General features: G+C 38.2%; 2 protein-coding genes across 2 annotated transcripts; both read left to right on the forward strand.

Annotated features, from left to right (window-relative positions):
* The first annotated feature begins 6,055 nt into the window (after positions 1 to 6,055).
* LOC147487469 (aspartate--tRNA ligase 2, cytoplasmic-like) lies at positions 6,056 to 12,783 on the forward strand. Its single transcript, XM_086575245.1, is given in 9 exon segments — positions 6,056 to 6,566; positions 6,662 to 7,177; positions 7,285 to 7,395; positions 7,483 to 7,503; positions 7,505 to 7,537; positions 7,908 to 7,987; positions 8,067 to 8,182; positions 9,033 to 9,147; positions 12,451 to 12,783. Coding segments are annotated over 9 exon segments (1,581 nt in total). The 5' UTR covers positions 6,056 to 6,104; the 3' UTR covers positions 12,578 to 12,783.
* A 2,002-nt stretch (positions 12,784 to 14,785) lies between these two features.
* LOC147487470 (uncharacterized) lies at positions 14,786 to 17,064 on the forward strand. The gene is made up of 2 exons (XM_086575246.1): positions 14,786 to 16,182; positions 16,260 to 17,064. The coding sequence occupies exon 2, from the start codon at positions 16,268 to 16,270 to the stop codon at positions 16,853 to 16,855; it is 588 nt and encodes a 195-aa protein (XP_086431372.1). The 5' UTR covers positions 14,786 to 16,182; positions 16,260 to 16,267; the 3' UTR covers positions 16,856 to 17,064.
* The last annotated feature ends 2,085 nt before the right edge of the window (positions 17,065 to 19,149 follow it).

Consider the following 19,149-nt stretch of genomic DNA (forward strand, 5'->3'; position numbering starts at 1 on the left):
CATGAAAAATAGGTAGTAAGTTAAATATATTAGGGGGGATTCTAAAATCTCCTGTTGTATTTGCAAGAACTATGCAGGAGTCAGGTCCATCGTTCAAAGCCTTGTAAAAATCAGAGAGGGGTCTCTCTCCTACTTCTTCACCCATTGTTATAGATGTAGTGGTAGTGGGTGTAGGTGGTATGTGTGTGGTGATGTGTGAATTTCTAGATAGGCATATGTTTTTGCGTCAATGATAAACTAACAAGGCAAGTTTATGCGTACTAGATATTAATCTCATACAAATTTTAAGTATAATATGCAATGGACCTAATGAGTATGCAAAAATAGCCTGATTATTACTAGAAATATAATCCTCTTATAATGGATTTGAGGATGTAAAGAGGTGTTACCTATAGCGTCCTTGCTACGTGTATAAATAGCGTCTTCAACAGCCTTGAAGCACGTCTTTTTCTACTTGAATACTTATACGAGTACTGGTACGGGTCCAAGATGTGGATTGTGAAGTCCTTGTAAAAATTTTAACCTTATTAGTTGATAATACGTAAAACAATAGTTTTACCTACTCTTAATTAATTAAACTCAAGAATAAGTAAAACTAAGACTACTTACTGCTTAATATCAAAGTTTCTACTCTTATTATCAATGCAATATTTGGAGTAGAGAATTCATTCCACTCCTAGCACGTTTAGATGTAAACATTTCGACTTAATAAACTAGCATAGAATAGTTGTAATCCGAATCGTAATGTTTTCACATAACAATTAGGTCTTTCTAATCCCTAATTGTTCATGGCAATCTCTACCAACTAACAATTAGTATGTGAAGCAATTAAACCCATTCTTATGGTGAACCAATTACTTTCTAGAGTGGAATAGATCATCACAACTACATCTATACTAAGACAATCAAGTTTTCATCAAGGCTTCCTCAAACCCCTATAATGGAGGTTTTAGCCTTGATTCATCAAACTATCATTTCTGGAATAAGAATAATAAGAACAAGACATTATTGAAAGAATAACAATTACTTTGTTAATCTAATTGAAAGAGAGTATAATGATTCAAAAACTAAATTAAAACTGATTTAGAACTAAGTTTATGGATAACTAACTATAAAATTAAGACTAACTAAGTATTGAATTATAAAACTAAGTTATTTAAGAGCTAAGCCTTAGTCCTCTTTATATAGAAGAGGCTAGATCCACAATTTCTTTCATGGGCTTAGGAGCCATGTTTTGGGCCGAAAAATCGAGCCCAAAACCTTATTACTTCAGTCCACAAAGAGGTTTTCAGCTGGAAATGACTTAAACAACTTTTTCGTCCACTTTTGCTCCTCTGATTAGGTCAAATCTTGGACCATTAGAAAGCTCATTCCGAGTCGGTCGTTTTGACATATGGTAGGCCCAATTCTGAGGTCTGAGTCCAAGGATACAGCCTGCGGAAGTTCTGCTGACTTTTATGTGCTATTTCTGCCCGCGTTGACTTTAACTTTTTAGCTTGGACCGTGCTTTAAAAAGGTTTTTTCTCCTTGAATCTTGGCCTTTAGTCGTAGAACTTCTTAGCAACCAATCTTTGCTCCTTTATCTCGCAAAAAGAACACATTTCTACACATATTTGACTCCAATGCCTGAAATATACAAGAGCACGATAACAGTATTAACTTTTACTTATTAATCACATAATTGGTCTAAAAGTAATATTGTTAAAGGGTTAAAACTACAGTTTTGGGCTCTTATCATTAGTCCAAGAGTTTAAGAATTAAGGTAAGGCTTTTTACTGTGGGCTTTGTGTTAGGCTTAGATGTCAAGGGCAATAGTCAGGTGGTGAAACGGGCTTTGGTAGTGGGTGGGCTTACTAATGTTACTATTTAAAAACTTTTCAAACCAACGGACATGCCATTTAAGAATTGAGGGAAGTTGTCCGTGTGTGCACGTTCCTTAATTGGATAACCCCAATTCTTTAAGTTTTCTAGACACCATATAGTATGAAAAATTAGTTATGAAATAATGGCGTGGGTGGGCATACGAGTATTGTACTGTACTCGTGAAGTAATATTGCACTAACTGAAAAAAAAAATTAAATTATTTTATTTAAACTAGGGCGCGCCTATGAATAGGGCAAATAAGGCGCGGGTCGCGTCAAGGGTAGAGGGAGCGGGGCGCGCTATGGAAGGGCAAAATGAGGGCGCGGGCACGCTCTCAAGTAAAAATAGGAGGCTGAATTTTTTAGTGTCAGGTCACGGGGGTGCAAGGAGTTGGATTCGCAACTCGTATGCACTCAGAAAGCAACATAAATATTTTGAAAAAATACAACCAGTAAAATCAGTGTTTTGTTTTGAGAATAGTAAAAACAGTTTTTTCAATCTAATTAAGCGATACGTAAACAAACAAGATGACCAGCGGCGCCATTTAATAAGTGAAGTTTGGTATGTGTAAAAAAATTAAAGGCATACTATCAATCAATAATAATACTCTCTAAATATGTTGATATATATGAGTAATCGTGTTCGATCCACTCTTGTGTTGCACGTACATGAATGCGAATCTAGACTAAATTAACTAATTCACTAATGAGAGAGTAATCTTAGGCTATGAAAACAATAAATTATTATGCTAAAACGGTGAATTAAATTGATGAGAGAAAGATATAGAGAGGGGTAATCTACCACGTGATTCGATTGGCTATTAGTTTAGTCATCCAATCACTTTTTTTTATCCCTAGTGAATACCAAGTTATCTTTAATCATGGATTCAATAGCATGAGAGATTAGCACCCCCACAAATCTCTTTGATGGGTAATCTCTAGTTCAACTCTTATGATTTTTATCTCTAAACAATCATGAGAATCAAACTTGAACGTTATTCTAAACAACAACCATTGTAATTAATTAATCATCCTCACGTGGCTTCATTAACCCCCTCTAATGATGGTTTTAGCCTTATGTCATTGGATTGAAACTACTTAAATAATAAATTAAATACATTAAAGTAAAGAGAATTAAATTGAATTGAAAAACTAAGCTTTTATTGAGAGGTTTTAATGGAGGCTACAAACCCTAACCCTAAACTATACTAAACTAAAAAAGGGGAGAGAGAGAGACCTAGTTAAAACTAAACTAATGAGGGAGAGAGTTTAAATTTTGCATTAATCCTCTTTATATAAGAGAGGATTAGGGTTACATTTTTGTGCATAGGCCAAAAAAGCCAAAAGGGACTTTGGGCCTTTAATATAAGCCCAAAGTCCATTAGGTTAAGTCTAAGGAGCCATTGCTACTGGAAATTACTCCATTACCCTTTTTGTCTATTTTTACAGCTTTGATTAGGGCAAGGCCGACTCCATTGGAAATTTTATTCTGAGCCGGTCGTTTTGACATAAAGTAGGCCCAATTCCGAGGTCCGAGTATAAAGATACGCTCTTTTGAAGTTCTAATGGTTTTTTGTCTTTTTTTCTACTCGAATTAACTTTGACTGGGCTTGAAAATGTTTTTTCTTCTTGATTTTTAGGCTTTAAACATAGAACTCTTCTAGCAATCATTTTGACTCGTTTTCCATGCAAAATGACGTATTTAAGCACATAAACAGCTTGAAGACCTGAAATACATAAAAACACGTAAACAATACTAACTCTTATTTATTATAAACATAATTGGCCTAAATGTAATATTATTAAGGGGTTAAAACTATAGTTTTGGGTGCTTATCATGGACCTTTCCAATCTACAATTGCCAAATGGTGAGGAGCACGATGCTAAAATCTGGAAGCCTAACATAGAAGGAACCTTTTGATCAGTAAGTTTGGCTTTCGAGTCTATAAGGAAAAAAGAACCTAAAATAACTTGGCATGAGCACATTTGGGCAAGCTACATGCATCCAAGGCCATCAGGTCTTGCTTGGGGAATCATGCACATGGCAATTCCTACCAATGACAAGGTACAAATAAGATAGGTGCAGCTGGCGTCCAAGTGTAAAATGTGCAAACAACAAAAGGAAACAACTAATCACATCTTCTGGAATTGCATCGCAGTTAGAATTCTTTGGGACTGGTTGCTTGTTGACTTATTTTAGGTGTCAAGTTATGATTACAAATTCAGGAGCATGATGGATACAACTAAGACTAGAAGCTCTTTGGTTCAAGATCTCTGGTAAGTTGTCGTACTAAACATGTTATTGTCTAGATTTGGAAGGTCAGAAATAAATACACTTTTCAATATGTTACTATTAACATCCACTTGATGAAGAAGCTTATTTTGAGAAGCATTGGCCTAGCTAGTATATGCTTTAGAAAAACTTCATAAGAAATGATTCAAATGAGCTGGTTTTTCTTCACAAACTTAATGTTTGTTGTCAAGCCAGACCAATTGAATGCATTAAATAGGTGTCTTGGATACCGCCTGATGAGGATATTGTGAAAGTCAATACTGATGATTTTAATCCTGAGATCAGAGGTAGTGGACTAGTTTGTCGAAATAGCGAAAACATAGTTGTTTGTGTCTTACCCATTGGGGTTGGGGGTTGTGATGAACTATGAGGCAAAGTGTATGTATTGCCATTGTTCTTGCTGCGGAAAATTACAGTATGCCAAAGATGGACGAGGATATGGATATAATTGAATCTGATTCTAGTGCGAATGTTCTTGCATTTAATGGGAACAAAGAGCCTTGGCGATGGAGACAAAGATGGAGACGGGCACACAAACAATTTCAAGAGGTGCGTATCACACACATTTTCAAAGAAGTGAACTTTGCAACTGACGCAACAAAAAAAAAATGCTCACAATTGGCTAAAGATGCAATCCTCTGGAGTTGCACTAGGCCTGATTTTTTGAATGCCCATATAGAACTTACTTTATTATGTTTACCTAAATGTGTAGAATGAAGATGTCAAGGCCTCTGCCCACTCTCTGTATCATTATTTTCTCACTAATAAAATTACCTTACTTGAGTGCAAATGACATTGAAAAAAAAACAAAAAAACATGGAGATTTCTATCACAAGTGCTCAAATTCGGTGTGTGTATAAAATCGGCCGAACCGACAAAACTGAATCGAACCGGTTGGTTTCAGGTCAGTTATGTTTATTAATTGATTTGGTTCGGTTAAATATATGTGAAAATCGATAGGGTTGATTTAGTCGTCGGTTTAGTCCCAAACCCAACTCTAACCGACCCATCATATATAATATATATTAAAATATACATATTTAATTTGTCATAATATGTAAATTTGAAGTTGTGTACCCCTCTCCTCATGGGAAAGGTTGCAAGTTCGAATCCCACCAAATATTGGTTGTGATTTCTTTCTTGTATAATTATATGATGGGCCCCCTTTTGGGCCAAGTGAGTTTTTGGGTTAGTGACAAGAGTGCTGCTATGATAGGTGGACCAAGGAGCAAAAGCAAGTCTTTATAGACAAAGTGGAGACGGTGGGATCTACTAAAAAATGGCACATCGGCGAGAGCCTTTGGGCTAGGTGCTCTTTGGGGTTGATGAGCCTTCGGGCTAGGGTCCTTCTATGTAACCGGTGTGGGACTGCCTCAACCCTATAAATATTTCAAAAAAAAAAAAACTGTCTTCATATTCATATATATCTACACTATATGATAGCCGGGTTTTGAGAAACCCACTCTCCACTATCAAGTAGGCAAATTGAAATCTCCCTATTTATTCAATTTATAAACACCTCCCTCACAAAAATTAGAAACCTCCCTTTCTTAATAATTTAAAAGAACCCCCCTAACTTAAATTATATAATTATTTTCCATTTTTTTTCCTGAATTTAGAACAAGCCCTCTTTTATTAATAATTTAGAAAAAAACTCTCTAATGTCACTTAAATAACATAATTATTCCTTATATTAAATTAGATGTGCCTCCCCTATGTAATTACAAATAGAATCCAAAAGAATTATACAAAACTTCAGGAAAAAAAAAACCTCGATGCCGTAACACATTTTGCATACTTGTCATATGTAAATTTGACAATATGACACTATAAAATTACACGGTTTGTTTACCAATGTTAGTCCTCAGCCCGGCCCAATCCAACCCATTATATATAATTTCGTCGTCCCCATCACGAAAACCCTGATTCTCTCATTCACTCTCTACACAATGTCGACACCACCTCCGCTCGACACACTCAGCAAAAAACAACTCAAAAAAGAGAAAATTAAAGAAGAGAAAAAAAAACGCCAGGATGAATCCGCCGCTACTTCAGCCGCCGCTTCATTATCTATTACCGAAGACCCACTCTCCACAAACTACGGAGACATCTCATTACCAGACATGGGTAAAAAGTGGACCCCAGTCGGGTCCTTAAACGAAGAATTAAACAACCAAGAAGTTTTAATACGAGGACGCGTACAAGCTACGCGTCCCGTTGGGAAGAATATTTCCTTCATTGTCTTACGAGGACGGATGGGATTTACTGTTCAGTGTGTTTTGACTGTGGCGGATGGGGTTGTTAGTAGACAGATGGTTAAGTTTGCTTCTGGGTTGAATAAAGAGAGTTTTGTTGATGTTGTTGGGATTGTTTCTGTTCCTAGTCAGCCCATCAAAGGTGCGACACAACAGGTATGGGCGGTTAATTTTTTTTTTTTTTTTTTTTTTTATTTGTTGTTGTTGTTGTTGTTTATAGAAATTTGATATGGTATTTGTTTAATGTATAGGTCGAGGTTCAAGTGAGGAAGATATATTGTATTAATAAATCTGTGTCGAATTTACCTATTAATATTGAGGATGCTGCGAGGAGTGAGGTGGATATTGAGAATGCTCTACAGGCTGGGGAGCAGCTAGTTCGTGTGAATCAGGACACGCGTTTGAACTATAGAGTGCTTGATATTCGCACACCTGCTAATCAGGGGATTTTTCGTGTTCAGTCTCAAGTTGGAAATATATTTAGGCAATTCCTGCTATCCAAAGAGTTTGTTGAAATCCATACACCCAAACTCATAGCAGGATCAAGTGAAGGCGGTTCAGCTGTTTTCAGGCTTGACTACAAAGGCCAGCCTGCTTGCCTTGCACAATCGCCTCAGCTTCACAAGCAAATGGCAATTTGTGGCGATTTTAATCGTGTTTTTGAGGTTGGCCCTGTTTTTAGAGCAGAGGATTCATTTACGCACAGGCATCTGTGTGAATTCACTGGTCTTGATGTTGAAATGGAGATTGACGAACACTATTCTGAGGTCTGAAGCCCCTCTATTTTTTCCAGATTTTTTTTTTGGTGCAAAAATCTGTAGTAGTTGATTTATATTATCAACACGTTGCTGATGACCCGACCTTGTTTATCCAGGTGATGGACATTGTGGATGCCTTATTTGTTGAAATATTTGACAGTTTGAATGAGAAATGTGAAACGGATCTCGAGGCAATCCGAAAACAGTATCCCTTTGAACCTCTAAAGGTAGATTGCTTATGTTATTTGAGTCTACTCGTTGATATATAATATTTCTTTTAGCGTAACATGCTGACAGTGTTCTTGAATTTGCAGTACTTGCGAAGGACATTGCGACGTTACCTTCAAAGAAGGTGTTCAAATGCTAAAGGTACAAATACCAGGATTTTCTTTTCTTTTTCTGTTAGTAGTCTGCAACAGATCTAGTTAACACCTAATGTGTAAAAAGAAAGGATAACAGAACTTGAAAACTAATACATGAGCAATCTTGTAGTAGCAAATTCTTAACATCTGCAGCACTCTATTAAAAGTAGCAAATAGGCCAACCCAGTTTTATGCATTTATGCCGTGTAGATGTAAGTGTACTTATATATAACTGAATTATTAAAAAAAAAAAAAAAAAAAATCCAACAAAGCCAATTTTGTTATTGGAATTTAAAGGTGTTGAATTATTAAAAGTGGTTCTTGTTTTTGTTGTAATAGTGTTTTATTTTTAGTTGTTGTGACCCCCTTCTCTACAGGAAGCTGGTGTAGACGTCAACCCTTTGGGCGATTTGAACACTGAGACAGAGAGAAAATTGGGCCAGCTGGTTTTGGAGAAGTGAGTTGTACAGGTTTTTTGAAAGAACGTTCTTATATATCGTTATTCACGACTAACACAACTTTGTTTGAAACTTTAGGTATGGCACTGAGTTTTATATTCTTCATCAGTATCCTTTGGCTGTTAGACCATTTTACACTATGCCTTCCTATGACGATCCGGCGTATAGTAATTCCTTTGATGTCTTCATTCGAGGTAACAATTCTTGTCATTTTGCAGACGACAGACTCTACACAACCCTTTCGATTGAAAAAGTGCTATTTCTTGTCCAGTTCCTTATCAATACAGTTTCTTATCCTAACTTACTTTATTGTGTTGGCATGGCGAATTGGTTTTTAAAGCTTCCCTGATTTCTCAATAGTGAGATCTCTAGGAAATTTCCAATTTTTACCAGTTTTTTCAACTTATTTGCTATTCTATATGCTAGAGCATAGAGTGGATATGTTTTAGTAACGAATGATTGTTTTCACCCTTCCAACAAGGACATTAATCACAAAAAATTCATACTTGAAAATACACAAGGAACTGATGTCCTCTTTTAGTGGAGGCTGAGTCAAGCATGTTCATTGAGAAGGCAACATCCAAATAAACATCCCAGATGGAAATCACATCCTAAAAGTGTACACTGTACATATGCAAGGAAATAATGTCTGGTTTTTTGTGGATATGATCTCCCTACCATAGAGTCAGACTGTGTCTAGCCATGTCAATATGATCTCTTCTACTCTTATTAATTACCTTTCAAATGGTGTTGCTTAGCCAAAGCAGGCCTACACAAGAAAGTAATGACTAATGACAGTTTTACTTTTGAGATTATAACAATATGAAATTTGTGCTCAAATTTTAGTGATCCGGATCCATATAACCTTCTTCTTCTTTTTCTTACAAAAGTGATAAGATTGTGAAAGTTAATTTTATCAATAAGAAAGAAGAAAAGAGACATCCATTTTTTATATTGGAAAAAAAGAGACTTGAAACGTTTCTTGGAAAGTTCATGCTTTAACTTAAACTTATGGTGGCTTATTTATTTTCTTTTTTTGTGAAGGTGAGGAGATTATCTCTGGTGCTCAGCGTGTACATGTACCTGAGTTTTTGGAAGCTCGTGCAAAAGCATGTAATATTGATGTCAAAACGATATCAACGTACATCGATGCATTTAGGTACGCTTCTTCTGCTCCTCTGTGCTAATTTGTTCTAGTTTCAGTTAATTGGAAACACATTCTTTACTAGTCAAACGATATGTAACACAAAGGGCTTATGGTTTTTAAAGGCACACTGTTGAATTGTGACTTAGCCTTGCAACATGATATGCCTGCAAGTGGATAATCAGTGTTGGACCATTGTCTTAGCAACAGTTACTTGCTTTATAATAACAAAGAGATATTCCAGTTTGAACTTAATATGCTTTTGATAAGAAATAGATTTTCCAGTCTGAACATATTATCCAAGTGATATGCTCCTTTCAAGGGTATTGAGACGTTTGCCTTCTGGTCCTCAAAGGCTAAAACTGCCTGAAAACTAGCCAATAACCTAGGAAAATATCTATTCTGATAAGTTTATAACAAAGTCGATTGAGATCTGTTAATCACATCACCACTGACTTGAAACCATTCATCACTCCACAGTCCACAATCATTGACACACAACAGTCATACTTGCCTACTTGGATGTCAGTAAAAGATCCTTTGTTTCAAGTCCCTTGAGCTCCTGAAATACCACCTGGACTTAGATTCTATTATACTTGGGTGTTGGGTTATCAAATTAGAGAAAAGGGAAGATCATTTCGACTAATCCTTGTGATGCAGTTTTGACTAAATTTTTTCGTTCCGTTTCATTTTGTTCGGTTCCACAAGAAAAAGAGATTTCAGGCTGGGTTTTAGTTGTATTGCAAAGATCAAGATATGAATATGTAGTCACGAAATTCTCAAACATCCTTGTCAATGAAAGAAATCGAGAATAGAAAAAGAGATGTCCAGATAGAGGAAAGACTGCAGTTACTGATGGGCAAGAGTGAAAGAAGAAAGAGAAGGAGGCAATAACTGCTGAGTTGGAAAAGAGATTGTTTTTGAGAGGAAAGAATGTAGCGACTGATGCTAATGATAAGGATTTTGATGAATATGTTGAAGCTGATGATGAAGAGAATTAATAAGGATTATGATTTATGACAGTGATGAAGATAATAAAATAAAGGTGAAGATGGTGCTGATGAAGTAGGGGGCAAGGAACAAGTACAGTCTTTAGGTGTTACGCCAGCTAAATCCCTCTTCAATTTCTTTCTGAAAACAATTTGGGAGAAGGATGGAAATCGTCATATGAAGAATCAGCTTTACCAAATGATGGCAAAACACAAATTGTGTATAAGTTCAATTACGGTGTTGAAGTGTGCAAGCGTGTGGAGAAATCAGAAGAAGAAAAAGGCCTTATAATGTATCAAAAAAGAAAAAGAAAAAAACTTTATAATGTTATTGGTCTGAATTTTATTTTGCTGATGCATCCAGTGGTGTTGGCTCCTTTGACACCCCAGCTGTTGACTCTGAAGATGCTAATGTGCCAAGTGTGGAACCATATTTTCAACTTGCTGTTATGGGAAGAGGGAAGCCTGACTTTGTCATTGACGACCAAGTCGGAATTGAATGCGGATTTTACTCTTGTGTACATTTGGAGATCAAATATGTAATATAACCTCTTAAGACTGAGCATTATGAAAGATTGCCCAAGAAGAACTCTGCCAATAAAAAACGATTTGTCAATGTGGAACGATCTTCATTTTCATGATGCTGGTGGGGATTTGCAGGTGTCCGCTGGTCGTGGTAAAGGCACAGTGTGGGACACATCTCCACAAATCAGAAACAGAATGTACCATCACCAGCCAGAAGGTTTTGAGTTTTCATGGAAACACAGCTGGAGAAATTGATATTGAGATTTTGAAGAACTCCTCATTCTGATGCCATTGTTAGGTATGTGATATTTCATGTCCCTGGAATTGGAAAGACCTTTTTCACCATTACGTACATGGAAGTGTTCGAGTATTGCAGAGCAGTCATTGTGACTCCCACCAGTATGCTACTTACTTGGGAAGAAGGGGAAGCTTGATATTTCACTTCACAATCTTTTAACTCTTGGGATTTTAACAACTTTTTAAAAAAAAAAAAAAAAAAAAGAACTCTTGGGTCTTTTCAGGCAGGGGAGATAGAGTTTCTCGTGTACAATAGGGGATAAACCATTGCAAAAAATGGATTCTTATGGTGAAGGTTCTCTAATCGAGTGAGGACAAGCGCGTCCTAAGATTTAGCAAGGGTCATATAAGTTGTTTGAGATGCTTGCTGTGAATTTTGTATTTTTTTCAAGGGTCATATACACGTAACAAGCATAATCATTGGAAGGCTCTGGGAAATGTTAAAAACGTGAAACCGAAAAGCATATTGTTTTGTCGGGAACTCCTTTTCAGAATAATTTTGATGGGCTCTATCTAAAGCCCCAAATATTTCCCAGACAAAATCTTATGTGTAGCGTGTAGGCGAGATGATCAAGAAAGATATGTGCTTCACTAACCAATTCTAGTGGCAAAAATGATGACCAAACATTATTTGTTTTGTTAGTGGCACTGATGGATCCATTGGTTCATGCTCTTCGAGATAGTATACTTAACGGAGTATCGACCTGGATTGAGATATGGTGCAACTGTTTTGGATCCTCCTTGCGAAAAGAGATCCTTGAGGAGCTAGAGTGTTTAGTTTCTTTGGTTTTCTGTACATCCATCCATCCTTGTTTATAGAGTGCTGCTCTTCTAGAAACTAATACAGTTTTAAGGGCAAGGTTGCGTCAGATGAATTTTGAGTGAACCCTGAGCATGGAATTAAAGTGTTAAACTAAGACTTTTTATGGATCTCATTCGGCCATGTCTAACGGTGAAGGTTTTGGTTTCCTGTCATTTCAAAGCTCCATTTTACCTTATAAAAGACCTACTATATCATCTTTTCAAATGGACTGAGGGTGAGGAAGGAAGTACTACAGTCCTATGGATATTATAAGCGCATGGAAATATTGTATATATATGGTTCTCAGTTATGGATGTTTCTTAGAAAGAGGAGAAAGTTTGCAGGACATCATGGAGAAATTGTTGAGGGTATAGGAGTTTGGTTTTTACTAACATGAAGGAGAAGAGGGCTTGTTTTGTTCAACTTCTGTTGAAATGCCAACTTTGCTCTTAACTTCTTAAGTTGGGGCATATACATGAAAACCAGTTTTGCATAATATCAAACACACGGTTTGGAAAAATTATGGTCAAATGCCCTTTATTTTATTTTTACTGGAGCTATTTTTCTATCTTTATCATTAACAAAGAAAAGAAAATGAGGAAAAGATAGAAATGAAATTCTGTCTCGGTATGTTTTGTTTATCGCAAGGTTTTGTAAGCAATTTTTATGCAGCTGTTCTCAACTTCTTAATATAACACATGACAGGTATGGTGCCCCTCCACATGGTGGGTTCGGCGTGGGGTTAGAACGTGTGGTGATGCTCTTTTGCGCACTCAACAACATCCGGAAGACCTCCCTCTTCCCCCGTGATCCGCTAAGGATTGCACCTTAGTATTCGCATTTCTCCCTTGCTTCAGTTTATGCATTGTTTTGTCATCTTTCTTTATTGTACTGAGTGATGAGTAAAGTAAAACTAATCAATCTTCTATTGTTAGAGGAATTATCAATTATCAAACTGAAGATAATCATTGTGCACGCCAAGGCTGAAATGTGTATCATCAACTTTAGGAATTTTCAAAACATCTGAATTTCTGAGTCTGAACTGTAGCCTTTTGACACGCTGGACATATTTGTTAATGTGCATGTGATGTCATGGGTCATGTTAGCTTGATTGGATATGTCACTATCTCATACTTTGGTTAGCTTGGTACATACAATAAAATTTGCATGCTGCGAAAGTGTATTGTTGTATAAAATTTGGAAAATGCATACGATAGAAGGAAGTGTAACAAGAGGCAGATTAGGCACAGAGATAGGTAGAAAGGCTGGAAGCACGTTGATGGGTGGTTGGGATGTTGGATTATAGAATTCTGTATGTAGAAGATTGAATAGTAGTGTAGTCATTGTTTGGGAGTTTTTTGCGGTCTGCAGTTCTCTATCGACCCGATATTTTGACACTAATCTGTCAGATCTAGATTTGGACATATGGGTTCGAAAGATCATGTTTACTTTTAGGTTTGTTTCAGTGCTAAGTATTTTATAGTTTGTCATGCCTTCAGCAAAAAGCTTCCATATCTTAAGCCAAAAGTCCACATTGTGAACAGAGTCAGAACAGTGACCATTTATCATAGTACAGCATTTAGTTCAGTTAGAGTCTGTTAGAGAACCGGTCGGGAGTTTGTTTATCAGTTATTCTTAACAACGATTGTTTACCGAGTCTATAGATACTGAACATTGTAACAAATAATATGCAAGTACTGAGAAACAATTATTTTCTTCATTTGTTAATCCTCAAATGTTAAACATGAACAGAGTAGCAAGTAGGATTTGTTAGAGACACATGGAGGCAGAGTGCACACGACGATTTGTTGTAGTATGGACGTGCCATTACTGCCCACATGTCACCTTTTAATTGTTTCTGTTCGAGTCTTTCACCAGTTGGTAAGCCATTCGAATACATATAAACAGCTGCCATCCGGTAGCCACTTCTTTTTGCAGTCTTTGTATGTAAGGAAGATTGACATCCGATGTAGATGTGTGGGTTTCTACCTAGGACCTGATGTTGAAGTTGTGGGGGAATGGTTGTACTCTTGTTTGAGATAAAAGTTGCATGCGTATCAAGTTTCTTGGGTGAACTTGAATCAAGTTTTACGTAGTTCATCTCTCTCTACTTACAGATGTTTGGTCTGACTTTTTTTATTTGTTTCAGGCTGTTGTCAAGTGTAGATCTATATTTTGTGCTCTCTTGATGATTCGTCATTACTCCTGTTGTTACAAAGTAAATTTCTCCTTCATTGGTGCGTTAACTGAGCTTCAGGATTGCGGTAGATCATTTGTTTTCATGTATGGCTGTATTTGATATTTGGGACGACCTTAGTTTGGGTCGTGGTTACATCTTAGTGGCGTGGTATGACCTGGTGATATACGAGCTGTGATGATACGATCTGGTGTGTTGACGCATGTGCTGTAGTGATTGGTTTGAGAACGAAGGGTACTTACATAACCCCCCCTTTATTTTATTTATTCTTTTGGATAGCGCTAATGTAAAAAGAAAAGATAAAATAAAGCTTTTTACATGTGCCATACAACTGGCTTATTTGAAAGAAATGAACGGTTTTGGAAAATGTGTGGGAACTGTTTGGATTTGATCCATGGGCCCAACTCGCGGTGTGTTTGTGGGCGAGGCAAGTTGGTTATGATTGTGTTTTGTAGGGAAGGCAAAATGTTATGGTTGTTTCGAGATTTGTGCGGCTAAAGGGTTTTGTGTCTGAAGATCTTTTGTTTCCTCATTTTATCAAAACAAAGGAAGAAAAACATAAAGAGATAAACAAAATCTTTCTAACCTTTCGTCTCCAGGTGCGTTTCTTTTTGATAGAAAAAATTTGATCTTTTTGTTTCCTTTTTGCTTTTGTGTTGTCATGTCGATTACTAGTTGTAGTGCGATTGGGGAAGTTGCATTGAATCAGTCGAAGGAGACAACTGTGAGTGATGGAGATGGTGGTGTTAGGGCGTGTAGTGGAGATGAGGCGTCATCATCTTTCTCATTGGAGACGATGGTTGAGGAGGCAGTACCTAGGTTGGTAGATAATACTGTTGATTTGAGGGGGGAGTTTGGTTTGGAGAACTCTAATCTGGAAATATACGACCTGAGTAGAGAGGAACGTATTTGGCTTGGGTTACGTTCCTCGGGATAGGGGTGTTGTGGTTTGTTATGGTCAATTGAAGGCTGAGCTGAGGTTACCGTTCTCACGTAGTGCTGTGGAGTTTTTGAACTTTTGTGGGAAAGCCCCTTGTCAGTTCGTGGGGAATAGTTGGAAAGTTTTACATGTGTTTGATTTATTGAATGATAGGGGTTATAACATCTGTTTATCGGATGTGCTTGAGCATTTTTCGGTGAAAAAGTCGTCTGCTATAAATTTTAGTTTGCAGGTGCTGAAAGATAAATCTCGTGTGATTGTAGGTGTGAGTAAGGAGGATTAGGGCGTAGGCATTTACTGGTTGTGGGTAATTATTATCCTTCTCACTGAGAGTTGGCGAATCGTACTATAAAATGGGATGGTATGTCGTTATGTGATAGGTTATAGTGTATGTAGGTTAGTTGATATTACAACGTTTTGATAATTAATTTTTTTTTCCCCCGTTTTTGCAAAGATTGCTATTCGTGGGCATAGGAACACTGGAGCTATAGAAGAGTTTGCTTGTTTGAGTTGGGAGGAGAAACGATCTGTCTTGGGAGAGGTTGCGCATTACTTCAAGAAGCGCGGACGTAAGAAGATCAACCGGAAGAAGGTTGAGCAAAAGAAGAGGGCCCGAAAGTTAATCTTTGAGATCTCTTATTCTAGCTCAGACACTAAGATGGAAAAAGAGGTTCAAAGGAGGGGGGCTTGTTTCTGGGTCTAGGACTGTTGGAGGAGGCTCTGGTAGCCGTCCTGTGTCTAGACGACCTGCGGAGGGGGTGTGAATGATAGGGGTGGCCGTGGAGGTGGGAGTGTTGGGGGAGGTGGTGATGCTCCTGCTCCATTTCGTAGGCCTCATTTGAAGAGGCGAACCGAAGATGGCGATCCTGAAACGGCTAAGAGGACGCGACCTGAGTCTGAGGAACGACCTGTTATGGGGGAAGGTTGTTCTTCATCAGGTCGGGCTCCTTTGAAAAGGATGAACCTGAAGGAGCTGGCGGTTGATGTTGGTATGGCTGATGTTAAGGGCAAGAAGAAAGCTAGTGACACTAAGCCAACTGCCCAAAAATGCAAAGGGTCTGGAAGTACGTTCCAAGGTGATGAGGCTGGCAAGTTTGATGTTCTGGATAGGATGGTCACCTATTACGACCAAGTGAGAGGGCTGATGCGGCTGATGAAGAATAGGGACTGTAGTTTCAAGTCTGCACTGGTTGCGAATGGACTGCTGAAAAGCATTATCCTTAATGGGGATAGGAGCGCCCTGGAGACTGGGAAGGATCTAGAGGCGAATCTGAAAGACATGGATCGCTCGATCTGTTTTGTAAGTATTCTTTCGATCTGAGTTTTGTTTTGTGCTTTGAGTTACTGCTTTTTGACTTATTTTGTTGGTTTGTCAAGTTCTGACTATGTATAGGAAGTTGAGAGAGATGGCAGTTATTTCAGACTTGTACAAGAAGGAGCTGGAGGTTGCCAAGGAGGCTTATGATAAATTGGTGGCTGTGCAAGAGGTTGAACGAGCTGAAGTGGTGGGGCAAAGGGCTCAGGTCGGTGATTTGGCTGGGAAGGTGGCTTTATTGCAGCCATCTCTTGACTCTTCAAAGGTGGAGGTAGCGTATTGGATTGCTGAGAGCAAACAATTGCAGGCCATTATTGAACGAGCTCAGAAGGAGTACAACGACCTGGTCGATATGGTAGAGAGCGGTGATGTCTACGTTCTAGTGGATGATTATATGGAACTAGAACGTAAGTACAAAACCTTGAAAAGGTCTGTCGAAAGTGGGGTTGCAGTAATAACTGTAGAAAGTACTGCTGTAGATGCTAGTAGACGATCTGATTTGTCTACCGACCTGAGTGCTGCACTAGCTGCCGAACCAACTGAGGATGTTGCTACTGAAGTGCTTAATGCAAGTGGTGATCCGGCTGGTGGCTCTATTGGTGAAAAAGGCTGCAATCTGGACCCCTTAAATGTGGAGAATATGTCTTGTGTCAACTAATTTTGTTCTTCTTGTGATATGTTTGATGGTGGGTGAATTTATTGAACTATTTTTGTTGTTGATACTAATAACTTCAATTTTTGATGGGGATGCTGAGGTCGTTTTCCCAGGATAACTTAGGGACCTCTAGTATCTAACCGACTTTGTAGTAAGTAAAGTAGTTAAATTACTTACTTGTTTTGAAATGAGATTATTTGTGAATTTGGTATGAATGTGATTGCTTCCCTTGCTTCTTGTGTTGTTATTTGATGACCTATCCTGCATAGTAGTAAATTCGACGACCTGTCATATTTTGGTAGATCGCCTGATGCTTTTAGGTCATCAGTATTTTTGTACGACCTGATAGATGGGTGTAGTTGACACCTAGGTTTCTTCGTGTCCTTAGGTGTGTGTGGGTTGATAGAGTGGTTTCTTTTGGGGGAACTTCTTATTGATTTTTTACTGGGTGGTAATTATAGTTGAGTCAAACTTAACTATTTCAAAGGCTTTAAGTTTACTTATGGTCCTTTTAGGGGTACCTTGGATTGGATTTGACTGATAATTAGTCTTTGCGTGGCAATTATAGTTGAATCGTGCTTAACCCTGACGTTAGTGTTAAGTTGATTTGTGGTCCTTTTGGGGGACCGTGGATTGGATTTGATTGATAATTAGCCTTTGCATGGTAATTATAGTTGAATCGTGCTTAAACTTGGCGTCAGTGTTAGGTCGGTGACTTTGATATCCCAGATTGGGCAACGAGTGCAAGATGCGTGTTACTCATGTAATGCAAGGAGAACACTTATACGCGAAATGCTTATGAAATTTTATTCATATTGATTGATACATCTGGAGAAAAATTATTGGTAAAAGTGCTTGAGTAAAACTATATTCCAAGGTCGGGAAAGCACATCACCGAGTTGAGTTTTGATCCAGTAATCTCCATTTCCAATGACTCTATGAACTATGTGCAGGCCTTCCCAAGTTGGGTCAAGTTTGGCTAGTGCTAGGGTCCTTTTGAGGACTAGGTCGCCAGCCTAGGAAGATCTTAGGATGACCTTCTTGTTGTAAGATCGTTGGATGGTTTGGTGGTACCGAGCTAGGGATATTATAGCAGTTTCCCTGTGCTCTTCTAGGAGGTCGACTTCTTTGGATAAGATGTTGTCGTTTTCTCCTGATTCGACGATGTCAGAATGTGTAGTTGTAATTGTAAGTTCTTATGATATTACTGCTTTTGTTCCGAAGCAAAGTGTGAAAGGAGACTCGTTGGTACTGGCTCGGGTTGTTGTTTTGTATGCCCATAAAATGTTCTCGAGTTGTTCTGGCCATTGGCTTTTCTTGCTCTCCAACTTTTTTTGGAGATTCTCTTTGATGGATTTGTTTGTGGCCTCTGCTTGGCCATTGTTTTGCGCGTATCTAGGTGTAGAAAAATGCTTGAGTGATGCGCCACTTTTGTAGGAATGCCTTAACTTGTGTGTCGGCAAATTGGGTTTCGTTGTCCATGATGAGGGTATGGGGTACACCAAATCTTGTGATGATATTGGTCCATATGAAGTTGATGACGTGGACTTCCTTAACTTTAACAAGTGGGATCGCCTCAACCCATTTGGTAAAGCAATCTGTGGCTACAAGGACGTATTTGAGTCCTGTTTTCTTTTTTGTGGGATAAATGGTCCCATGATGTCTAGCCCCCATATATGAAAAAGCCATGGGTTGGCTGTGTTGATCAACTCTCTTACTGGACTTAGGTGGTTGTGACCAAAAGTTTGACATTTGTGGCATTTGAGAACATACTTATTTGCTTCGATGTGCATGCCCGGCCAATAATACCCTTGGGCGACTGCTTTGTGAGCGAGAGATCTTGCTCCTGCATGGTTGCCACATTCGCCTTTGAAGATTTTGTCAAAGATGAGTTGACCTTCGCGTGGAGTTACGCACCTTAGGTAGGGTCCTCCTGCAGATTTACGGAACAATCGTCTGTTGATGATGGTGTATCTAGGAGCGCGAAATTGTATGGCACGAGCATTCCTTGCCTCCACTGGGAGCTCGCCTTGTATGATAACTTTCATAAATGGACCGATCTAAGATTGGGTGATCTCTTCCTTGGATGAGGGTTGGAAGTCTGTGAGTGTCACACCCCAAATTTCCAAAAAACTTGAAATAGGGAAATATCCACACCCTATTCTATCTTCTGAAAACCCAGGATGAAACGAAACCCTAATAACCCATTACTAAACACGATATAGAAAAATGTGATCAAATTAAAACCAAAAGAACAACTCTTAATGTACGAATTCAAGAATTACTAACAACTCTAT

The sequence above is a fragment of the Coptis chinensis genome, chromosome 7, assembly GCF_015680905.1.
Source record: "Coptis chinensis isolate HL-2020 chromosome 7, ASM1568090v1, whole genome shotgun sequence".
In the NCBI taxonomy this organism is placed as follows: domain Eukaryota; kingdom Viridiplantae; phylum Streptophyta; class Magnoliopsida; order Ranunculales; family Ranunculaceae; genus Coptis; species Coptis chinensis.

Coding starts and splice junctions, on each gene's coding strand:
- LOC147487470 (XM_086575246.1), top strand. CDS start 16,268: ATGTATAGGAAGTTGAGAGAGATGGCAGTTATTTCAGACTTGTACAAG.